The sequence below is a fragment of the Amborella trichopoda genome, chromosome 11 (assembly GCF_054954075.1).
Source record: "Amborella trichopoda isolate Santa Cruz 75 chromosome 11, AtrichopodaSantaCruz75HAP2 v2.0, whole genome shotgun sequence".
Lineage (NCBI taxonomy): Eukaryota > Viridiplantae > Streptophyta > Magnoliopsida > Amborellales > Amborellaceae > Amborella > Amborella trichopoda.
In genome coordinates this window covers 48,940,582-48,952,164 of record NC_142346.1, presented here as the reverse complement: position 1 = coordinate 48,952,164, position 11,583 = coordinate 48,940,582, and the positions used below count along the sequence as shown (strand labels likewise).

Genomic DNA, 11,583 nt, shown 5'->3' with positions numbered 1-11,583 from the left:
TGGCTGCTATCTCAAATAATGGTGCATGGAACCCCCTAAACAAGCGCTCAATTAGCAAAAAAGAACGAAAAAATAGCTAAACAACTTCTCCAAATAACCTTCCCATTATAATATGCAGAAATTTTGTGAAATAAGCTATAAAGCATAGAATTGTCATAATGGCAGATACCATGCCCTGATTTTTACCATAATTGCAGCATCATTTGACATTGTAGAGATGAAAAACTAAGGCAGTTATACTAGCAAAGTAGCAACAGGAGATTAATTTTTCTTTCCATCCCTCCTACATCTACGCACAAGAATATGATTTTCAAAAGCCAATGGATTTCAACATGAAGTTGTACCTTAGTGAACAGTGAACTTAATTTCTGAATGACATCAATTATGTGATCGGACTTCACAGCCTAAAAAGAAGAAATGGCACAAAAGCAATTTAGTGAATAACCTAAAACCTAAACATTTCAAATCTTTTGAGCCTATGCCCAATCTACCTAAAAACCAGCAATTCATCAAATACAATACAAAAAGGACAATACCCATGTCTGGTTCTTAACTCGATCAGAGACCGATGGATCCATTCCAGGGAATCTAGCATTCTGAAACACCACGCATGCACATCAAATTAAAGTGCTATTCCATCCAGAAAATGCAACCAGATCAAAAGCACGCACTAAATCACCCACTATCTTTCAATTATAATACGAGTATGAAATAAACATCCCACTAAGGAATTGAACTTACCAGAGGAGAATTTCTATCTTCACCAATATAACCTGAAGATGATTAAAAGAATAATCAGAGGTTGCTCATCAGCCACTCATAAATCACAGAAGTTACATGACCGTATGCTTGAACATTTCACCTGTCAGAAAAACCAAAATCGAATGCAACAGAGATCCAGATGAGTACACTCCTTTTCAGGTGGCTCTCATTGTTGAGCTCGTCATCTTTGCTTGAAGTACCCTTCACCATTTTCTTGATTGCAAAAGAGGAAGAAGAAAAAGACTAATGGATTTCTGATCAATGACGAATGAAGCCTTATGGTTGAAACTGGAGGAAGAAATTTGACAAGATGCATGTTGGCTGGCTCTGTGATCAAGAAATGCAGAGAGAGATGGATCGGTTTCTGATCAAGATACGGAGAGAGAGAGAGAGAAGAGAGTAGATCAGTAGATTGTTAATGGGGACGTCTACTTAGAGAGAGAGTAACCTCTGAGTGAGATAGAGAAAGAGTTGCAGCCAGGCATTTTGTGTTTCGCTTGAGAGAAAGAGAGAGCCGTTGCCTTAGAGAGAGAAAAAGCCGTTGCGTTAGAGAGAGAAAGAGCCGTTGCAGAGAAAGAGCCGTTGCCATATAGAGAGAGAGGCGTTGACATATATAGGGAGAGAGCCGTTGCCTGAGAGAGAGAGAGAGCCGTTGCCTTCCTCCGGTGGTGTTCTCCAAAGACCCATAGGGAAAATTGCATTAAACCCTAAAAAATAGACGGCATTTTACCCACGTTAATTTTTTTTAGCATATTTCTCCTAAAAATTAAATTTTAAAATAAATTTTTTATTTTTTATAATTTTTATTTTAATAATTTATTCATAATTTTATCGATTTTCTCATTTTTGAGATTTTGGGCCAGCTATTTATTGAACTCGGCTCGGCTTCTTTCGCTCTAAAATGTCTCGGCTTGGCTAAGCTAACGTCGGCTTGACTTGGCTAACATCGGCTCAACTCGGCTAACATAGGCTCAACTCGGCTAACATCGGCTCGGTACGGCTAACATCGGCTCGGCTCAGCTCAGGTCAGTGAAACTCAACATTAGGTTTAGCGATTACAGCTGAGTCGATCTGAGCCGAGCCGATATAAGCTAAACCGAGCTGATATAAGCTGAGCTGAGCCGATATAAGCTGAGCCGATCCGTTTTAAGCCGAGACAAGCTGAGGTAAGCCGAGCCAAACTTCTATGAGGGCCAACAGAATATCAAAAAAAGCACGAAAATTTTAATGTGATTTTTTTTAGAAAAAACGACTCCTTTTTCTTTAGATTATATGTAGTCTCTATGGTCTGTCTATTTAAGACCACAAAAAAAATTATGCTCACACAACGAGGTTACCTCTCCTTTGGTTATGAGGTAAATTATAACTGCAATTGGATACAGATCCGCCTTTGTCATGAACGACCAAACATCATTCAGAGTAGGTTGGCTTCACCTCATCCAACAGATCCTCAAATCTCCTTTGATTTGACTTTTTTTACATCCCTCATACACCACTTGCTCAATTCTCATTAGCTCATTTTATTCCCTCACTTATAACTTTGTCACCACCACATCCATGAACTTGACCTCTCTAACCGTCATCTAGCAAACTTGCAGCAAATGCTCATGCTCTTTGGGAACGGGCCTGCTCCAATACAAGATGGTATGGTGGAAAGAAAAAAGAGGAATAGAGAAATCAAAGATCGAATTGATTGAAATAATAGGAAGCTTACAATCCAAGCTTCTAGCTCTATGGTGAAACCAAGATTTTGAACAAAATGATATCTAAGTCTGAAAACAAAACCCTGATACGACCACTATTTATAATAAAAGATCGACTTAAATTCCAAGGAATCCTAATTTTAATTGAAAAAAAGAAGTCCTGATTAAAACAAAATTTGTGATAACTTTTTTGCCCTTGATAAAATAAATAATTCCATAATAACTCCTAACTAGCTTAATCAAGCATTGATGTTGAGGCCTATGAACTTTTTATTGTAGTAATCACATTGACAAAGTTGGTGAAATTTTTGTTGGGATTGGCATCTAAAAGCTGCATGAGTGCTTGAATTCTCATTCTAGAGGTAAAAAAGATATTGTATCTCATTTTTATCTAATATGCCTTTTTGTAGGGATTGTACTTTTTGTTCAAATTTAGTTATCACTTGCTTTAGTTGTGAAATTCATTTATGTTTAGAGCTCAATTTTACTGAACTTGTACCGGAATTGAGGTTTGATATTCAAACCAGCAATCCTTTCGGGAGAGGTGCAACTACGTAGTGGAAGACCCTAAATAGCCTCACTATTCTTCAAGCTACCATTAATCCATTCCAGTTCAGTTATAATCTGGTCATGGAGCGAGGAAAGGACAGTGACACTGCAAGGGTAGCGAACCGAAAGGCTAGATTGTGGATGGTAAGGTTGGGGAATGTTGCAGGTTGGGTGGGAGGAAAGGTTAGGTTGTGGTTGGGGAGCTTTTGAAACGCTTGCAATGGCCTTATTAATCATTTGATAAAAATGAATGACCAAAACCAATCCAATAATTAATTTGTCTGTAATTCATCAAAATCCTTATGTGCATATTTTGATAGAACCAAATGAGTTGGTCAATCATTATATCTAGTTGCTGTCAACAAGCATATATGTTGGTAACAAATATTCACCAATTTGTATTAATGGATACTTGAAGATTTGGCGGCTTTGGCAAAACTTAAGGCTATTTAGTTCTCTTTTCCAACCTGAGCTTGTTTTTCAATAATGCTTTTTGTGTTTTATGATTCTAGTTTTTTCTTTGGCCTCTAGGATGGTGTTATAACTTACTGATAAGAAAATATACATTGTTTATAATCTTGCTTGCTCTATTGTTTTGTGTACGCAATTAACTGTAGTAAAGCTAGACTTGGACATTGTTCAAAATCTTGTTTGCTCTACACTTTTTTTTTTTTTTAAAGTATAACACTTCTGCTTTTTTGTCGATTTATCATTTCGGAATTTGATTTGGTCTTTAGATTTGTTTTTGAATCCTTCTATTGATTTGGTAATTTAACATCGGGTTTTGGAGAGGGTGCTTAAAATTGTTTCTGTACGCTCTTAGTAGAATTCCAACATTTCCATGACAGCTTCTATTCCAAATTATGTAGGAAAGAATAATAAGAAAAACATGGCTACCCACACTGTAACAAGTGTCTGCTTCAGATCTGTTCTTAAAATGTTGGACAGTCTACGTTTGTTTTTTTTTTAAAGTATTCCAAATGTATATAAATATAAAAACAATGCTTTGAAAGCATGGGATTTGTAATAATGGGGGCAAAAATGTGAATAGAAATGATTAAAACCTGGGATATTTGATATAAGATAAAAGATAAATGAAACTAGGACTTAGGATATCGCATTGGTACCCAGAAATAACTAACCACTTTGCTAAGCCAAATCTGTGTATGTGTGTGTATGAGAGAGAGAGAGAGAGAGAGAGGACCCCCATGCATGGGAAGCTAAAAGGTGGATATAATTCGGATAAAAAATACCTTCCATGGATATATTTTGCACTTTCATCATCCAAATGAAAATTTAATTGTTAACTAACTATAAATGCAACTAAAGTTAAATAAACATTTAGGGAAGCCCCGAATGTGTAGAGTGTTTACTAGGCTTTGCAACAAGTAAGTGATTCTCAAGCAATATGTTAATAAGATGCATATTTTAGTCCACATAAGCCTCCCAATATCCATGACATCTTTACACATGAACCCAAACTTTGCTCTCTCTCTACAGGTTTCATATTTGTCACAATCTTTCGACTCCTTGTTGTTCGCCATCATCACTTCCAAAATAAACAAAGAACCGGAGAAAAGATATATAAATCGTTATCAAGAATAATGTAAACACCAACATTCTAAATAAATGATGGGCTACAAGACTTCGATGAGCGTTCAAGGTTCTGGGCTCATGTAGACACTAAGAATGTGACACACATGTCTAACACTACAAAAACTAAAATACTTTCATCGCTTAAAATCCCACCTCCCGACCCATTGAATAAATATATGAATGTGTTGTATCTAGAAGGGGCTAAGTTGCATTTCTGACATGTATATTGGTGTATGACACTAACACTCATACACACATCCTTGTAACATAGATGATGGAGCTTTCTTATTTCTTAAAACAAATGGAAGAGCACCTTGATATTTTTCAAGAAACAAAAATATTTGTTGAGGGAAAGTAATTTATTTGGAAGAAAGTATAGACCTATCTTGGGCATCTTACAAATGGTTTTGTGAAGAACTCATTGCTTAAAGTAAGAACTATAGCCGCTTCATGAAACAGAGAGAAGCAACACCCTTGCAGTGAATGTTCTTCAGAATCCACAGTTAACATGTTAGTCAAGTGCCATTATTTGAATTATGCAAAACAAGATAGAAAATCTAGGAGTGTAGCAATGCTAGTATTAGGTATCCTGCTCTAACAAGAAATTGTGGCTGCTGTATTTCAAACCCCATGCAACAACTAGTTTTCAAATCAAGAACTATGCTCTTATAGGATATTTAGCTATTTCAAACCTCCTAAAAAAGCAGGGCACCTATCCATTTTCTGAAACTACAAATGACAACCAAGAGTTTTTCGATAATATAATGCAGCAAATTGGAAATTTAAACTCATTTTCACGAAGAAAGAGTAATAAATTACTATATTTTTACAAGTAAGCTCTGATCCATTGCTTTTGAGAAATCAAATTGGCGGTCTGCATCTACTACCCAGCTGGTGAACCATGTAGTTGTATAGAAACCTTCTTTGCATATCCCCATATTGTATAGAAATCCTACATCTATATTAGAACAATGAAGAAAGTAACACTTTGAAGAAGGTTCTTCCAAAAACTGGCCATGATTCTTATTTGATGGTCACTAATTTTATCTGAAAGCAAATGGGCACAACTAGCTGCTGGACGATAATTGACTCCCAAAATAGATATCCTTTTTCTTATATATTGCAGCCAATTGCCGAAAAGAACGGGGTTCCTAAATGAAATATCTTCACAAAATAATGCAAGAAATAAATGATAATAAAAAGAAGAAGGAAAAACCAGCCATGAAATGAAGCAATTCATTCCTATAGGGAACTTAAAATTCTGGTTCATTTCACTTGAACTATGAACTATGCCCATTTCACATTAACTGTGAACTGTGCACAATAAATTATGTATAATTTAATAGTGCTCTAAATGAACATTCAGATATTTCTGCATTACATGTCCATGCATATGCTTATGTATGCAATGATCCTATGATTTCATAGAATGCTAATTCTCTATCTGTGTATCGTTTCACAGGATATATACAACAGATACAAGAACCAGATTGTAAAGGATCAAAGGTATTTGTATACTAGAGAATAGGAGATTACTCAGGCTGCAATTGTCTCCTAGTCCATTATGTTGCTGAGTGTGGCAGCACCTTAAGGTAAAGTTTGCAAGCACAATTTTAATATGAAATAAAGAATGCAGTAAATTACCGAAACCAATAATATTGACAAAGTTATCTTCACATGCATTCCCTAGTTAATTATTGGGTGACAAACTGAATTTGCCAACCTGTGGCAGGACCACATAAATGTTTCTCAATTGCAAGGTAAGAAACACCCCCTAAAGTCTACACATTATTCAAGTCCAAATCATCAACTGCAATAGTTAAGTTAAGTTAGACAGTATTCAATAAATACATCTATACATGTAATGTTAAATATTGTCTGCTTATCATGTTAAATGTGTTAGAAAACCAAATGAGCTCCTATTAAAGATAGCCTTCATTAGTTTAATAGTGATTATGTATGGAACTCAAGGCCCCTGCAAGGTCCCCTGAGCACTGGGCCCTCTAGCACTATTACAACACAATTTGTTTAATGAACTTTCATCTTGCAAGAGCAATTTGAGGGTAGACCAATGCAACCCATGGAAAAAGCATTCTGCCATTACTGACCTGGTTATAGTATAAAAACTCGACATTCCTCTTAACTTGATGGTGAAGCATTTCAATAGATTGCTATGAAAGAAAGGGTCCATAGCTAATGGATTATGGATGATTGCAGTACTTCATGAACCCACATCTTGAAGGGAGCCATGCCTCAGCAGTTGGAGCTCACTACAAAATAAATTCTTTCACCTTTGTATATGATATTCCATCATTTCACAGAGACAATCAGGTATGTTGTCACTTGATGAGTTCTTTTGTGCTTTGAATGGATACAAGTTGTATCATAGCATATTGCCTAAACTTTTCAAGATGAATATTATAGTTTCTACTGTTTCAAGATGAGTTGAATTTGTAAGCTGAGGGAAACCATTATATTCTTACTAAATGTATTTACTTTGCCTTAAGCTTTCTATCATCTTCCCAGTGGCAGCTGACCAAGTCTCGAATGCAAACAAAGTTCTCTTTAGGCATGTTGTTTGATTCGAGGTTTAGAATGGAACTGTCCAATGATGAAATTCGAGACCTGATAATCCTGCTTTAACCCCTAAATCCAAATTTCCTTCCTCACCATGGCAGGGACAAGATGGTGTAAGAGCCAGCTAAATTAGGGTTCTTTTTGGCAGAACATCTTTCTATGAGATGCTTTGGCGATCTTCCCCTGCCATTGCCAGCGAGGTATGGATCTCCCCAGCCCGGCCCAAAACCTAGCTTCTAGATTGGTTGTTGATTAGCAAAAAGGCTCTCATGGTGGACCACATCCAGCGTGGGGGAATACACTTCACTGACATATACAAATGTATCATGTACAAAACAAAACTAGGAATCAATTGGGCTAGTAGGATTTCTATTTGCGCCTGGAGACTAAACTGGTGTTTGAATATTTTTGAGCCCACTAAATCTCTTGAGGTGTCTTCCCAACAAGTATGGCATGAAGCCAATGCTATCATGGATAGCCTCACCAAAGAGGGAGCTTCCCAAACAATCTTGTAACCTTGGTCTAGTGGGCAGTCCCTTTTTGCTTCTTTTTTGTACAATTTTGTCTCTGTTCTTTATTTATTAACTGTTTAAGAGGTCTGGTTTTACACTTGTATAAGTAATCCGAAAGAGTAAATAAAGAAAAAAAGAATTAGTTTCTTTCCTTGTGGAACTTGCATAATATCTACAGTTGACTTTATCATTTGCCTATTGTTCATGAAAATGGGAATGGATTTTGAAATAGTATTAATTTCTGGAATTAAATCTTAGGTTTTGTAAAGAAATATTGATTTTACTTATGAGAATAATCACAAAAAAAAAAAAGCAAAGCAAAGCCTCTAACATAGTTTGGAAGTAAAAAGATGCATATTATCTGTTAGCAAAATAGCTAGAACTCCTTGAATATTTTGAGACCCTCATTTCTAGTAGACAAGAATTAAAATAATTGGTTTGTGTATTTTTTTTATCAGTGGATGGAGGCCAGAATCTATGCAGTGATTATCTATGTGCCCAGTAATTTCCAAGATGCTTTTCTTTTTTTCTCAAAGCAGCTTTTCCTAGATATATTTGATACTCAAGTTATCCTTGATTCCGTTGTAAGTATCTATACTACCAAGACTCTTGTAGCTACTTTGTTAGCTGTCCAACTTCATATACCTCCTTATGAAGAGTATTTTTGTTCACTACATTTTTGATATACCACAACATTTGTGTTGCTTTCTTGTCTTTCAAATTATCTTTATTTGAAAATGATATTCTTTATAAGGATTGTATGCTACAAACATGTCATGTTCATATTTTGCCTCTTTTTTTTCGGCAACCTTAATCAAAGTCCTTTTATGGTGTATCTGCAGTTTTCTATTTAGTACCCTTTCTTGGCTATTTTCAAGGGAGAGAAAAGGCAAAAGGATAAATGAATGAAGACTTATTTAGAGATTGACTAGTTGGGGAGTACTACATGCACTGGTCCAGTGAAAGCAACCGCCAAAATAGGAAGGATAAACAAAATTTCGTACGCCACACTTGTGTTTCCTATGGTTTATGTCTGCTCTTTTTTTTTGCCTTGTAATTGTAGGTGCGATATGTATGTTAGTAAGCATTGTTAAATTAGGAGAGCTGCATATTCTTTTCTTTTTTATTTTATTTTTATTAAAAATAATTGTGGATGTCATGGTGAAGACTCTGTCTTTTTTTTTTTTCTCTCTCTCTCTCTCTCATGGTATTTTATTTTTATTAAAAATAATTGTGGATGTCATGGTGAAGACTCTCTCTTTTTCTCTCTCTCTCTCTCTCTCTCTCTCTCTCTCTCTCTCATGGTTTAGGCCTCTGGGCATTTGGCCATCTGCTGTAGTACTCATTTTGAAAGTCCTTTATATTGTGAAATACACATTTGCTAACTTGCAAAAAAAATGCAATCTGTATATGGTATCTAAACTTTTCTAATTTTTCTTCATTAATGGACGTTCTTGTCCTAAAAAATCTGATCTCATATTGTAATGTGTAGACATGTGAAATGGATTGCTTGAGCAATGTAGCTGCAATGCGTGATATAGTTTTTCAAGTGGATTTCCTGGCTCGAATGCTCCTATTGCACCTGGTGCTAGCTTTGGTTATCATCCTAGAGGTTGGGGCAAGCCTCCTGTTGATGAAGTAAGCTTCCTATGATTCTTGCATTCAAGCTATCGTAGTCTCTATAACATTTTGTATGGATTCTTCTTCTGTGCGATTGTTTATTCTTTTGTGACCGCTTCTGTGAAATTTTTTTTCTGTAGTTCGGACGCCCACTATATGGGGACGTTTTTGGTGTCCAAGAACAAGAACAACCAATTATGAGGTATGAAGATATGCATATGGGAATGCTTTCTATGTAACCCCACCCACATATATAACATATGTGACCCCTGATCTCAGCCATCAGATCTAAGTAGATGGCTTTCTATTTTATTTAGGTTCGCCCTAGTTTATGATGGGACACTCAAAATTTCATCCAAAAATATTTCGTAAAAAAAAATGAAAAATAAAACGGCATTTGGCATGACATTGTGGCATGAACAATTGTAGCCATCAATTTTGAATCAAACAGCTTAGAAGTGGGGTCACGAATAACTGCTATGTTGTTCGGGTCACACAAAAAGCTTTTTGTATCCATTTTCACTTGGTTTGTTGAATTAATAGAATAAATCTTTTGTTTTATTATAATAAACTTCATGCGCGGGCAATTAAATCTTCCTTTGTTGGAAAATGACTTTCCATGTTATGGTTTTCTTGGTTTTCTTAATGATGGCGATATCATTGTTGTCTCATTATGCATTTTCCTTTGATTGCAAGAGGAACTTGTTGATAACAGTAAGCATTGGGATGACTTGGAGGAAGAGGAGGAATAGATGGAAGAAGAGGAATTGGAGGCCGGTTTTCAATCAGTTGCCAACCTCTCTCTATCGGAGGAAGCGCAAGATGTAGGAAAAAGGAAGGGAAGGCAAAGAAGAAGGATTTCAAGTTTTAGGCACAAAGCTATACATCAAATTCGCATAGCATGAATGCTCCCCCTCCCCCATTGGATATATTCTGTTTGGTTAATATATTGTGAACTGTGAAATTTGAAGGATCTGACACATTGAAAGTTTTTATTGACATGTAAATTTTGAAGTGCTTTTGTCGATCTTGGGCCATCTTGGTTCAATTAATGAATGGACAGGGCAGCTAGTTGTACTATTGAGGTAGGAGTGATGTTTAAAGGGAATTTGATTAGTGAATCCATTTTGAGTTCATCGATGAATCTTAACTGGGCCTGCACTTGGTGGAGAGTTAGAAGTGGTTTTATTTTCTCTAGGGAAGCCATGACCTATAAAGCATGAATTTCTCAAGGTTCGCCTGTGTGATGTTCTTGTTTTTATGTTTTGTTTCTTCTTTTGTGTCGACGAGCCACAAACACGATCTAAAGGAGCATTATTATCAGCAGAAGAAATGTCCATTGTTGGCTTGAAATAATTGGGTGCGTGCCATAGTTAGCGATCCAAGGAATAATAAAATATCAGCATATCAAAATTTTGGTAATAAATCGGTTTTGTTTCAAAAGGACAGAGGAAAAATCGGTTAAAAAATATGGATCACCAACAAAAAAATGTCACTTATAGAATCGTGAATATTTGGGATTTGGTTAAAAAAATGTAGTGAAAAAAATAAAATATGCAAAGATCATAGTTTGTAAGTCTCCCATTTAAAACACGATTTTTTCAATAAATCTCCGATTTTTTAAAATCTGTTAAAAAATCTTAGTTTTTTAAAAGGTCTTCAAAAAATCGTTTTTTTTTAATAGTACGGATATAAATTTGCATTTTATCTTCTCTAAAAAAACCTTATTCCCTGTAACTTTATTTATTTATTAATTTAATATTATTGAAATTTGGTGTAAAGATAAGTAATGTAACAATGAGTAAATTAAAAATCTTGATTTAACAAAAAATACTTTTTCATTTTGTACATATTTAAATAAATTTTTTAGTTTTAAGTTTAACAACTTTTATATTAATAATTTTTTCACAAATTTTATCGATTTTCTAGAACTCGGCTCGGCTTTTATCCGCACTAAAATGAGTTCGGCGCGGGGCTAATTTATCTCGGCTCGGCTCGGCTATTATCAGCTCGGCTTGGCTAATGTCGGCTCGGCTCAGCTAAATTTGGCTCGGCTCGGCTAATATTGTCTCAGCTAGCCTCAGTCCAGAGAAAACTCTATATTATTTAAATTAAGTTAAGGTATTTTAGCTGAGCCGAGCTTAGCTGAGCCGATAAAAGCTCAGCCGAGCGGATAAAAGCTGAGCCAAGCCGACTTAAGCTGAGCCGAGCTGACTTAAGCCGAGCCAAGCTACGAGCCGAACTTTTATCAGCGCAAACCTAAT

The 11,583-nt window shown here is 35.7% G+C and overlaps 1 protein-coding gene across 3 annotated transcripts; it reads left to right on the top strand.

Moving 5' to 3' along the window:
• Positions 1 to 6,682: 6,682 nt before the first annotated feature.
• Positions 6,683 to 10,463, top strand: LOC148779976 (uncharacterized). 3 transcript variants are annotated; one of them, XM_088851376.1, is made up of 3 exons: positions 6,683 to 6,941; positions 9,192 to 9,337; positions 9,460 to 9,747. In XM_088851376.1, exons 1-3 carry the CDS (start codon positions 6,834 to 6,836, stop codon positions 9,518 to 9,520), a joined length of 315 nt encoding a protein of 104 aa, XP_088707502.1. In that variant the 5' UTR covers positions 6,683 to 6,833; the 3' UTR covers positions 9,521 to 9,747. The 3 variants fall into 3 exon arrangements, 1 of the variants encoding a protein (XP_088707502.1); XR_016043935.1 differs by lacking the exon at positions 6,683 to 6,941 and adding an exon at positions 7,362 to 7,387; XR_016043934.1 differs by lacking the exons at positions 6,683 to 6,941; positions 9,460 to 9,747 and adding an exon at positions 10,016 to 10,463 and having other exon boundaries at positions 8,939 to 9,337.
• The last annotated feature ends 1,120 nt before the right edge of the window (positions 10,464 to 11,583 follow it).

What these genes read in the sequence shown, in the direction of transcription:
- LOC148779976 (XM_088851376.1), top strand. Translation starts at nt 6,834, where the DNA reads ATGAACCCACATCTTGAAGGGAGCCATGCCTCAGCAGTTGGAGCTCAC. An exon ending in CATTTCACAGAGACAATCAG is followed by an intron (nt 6,942 to 9,191) that starts GTATGTTGTCAC and finishes TGTAATGTGTAG; the next exon opens with ACATGTGAAATGGATTGCTT. An exon ending in GCAAGCCTCCTGTTGATGAA is followed by an intron (nt 9,338 to 9,459) that starts GTAAGCTTCCTA and finishes TTTTTTCTGTAG; the next exon opens with TTCGGACGCCCACTATATGG.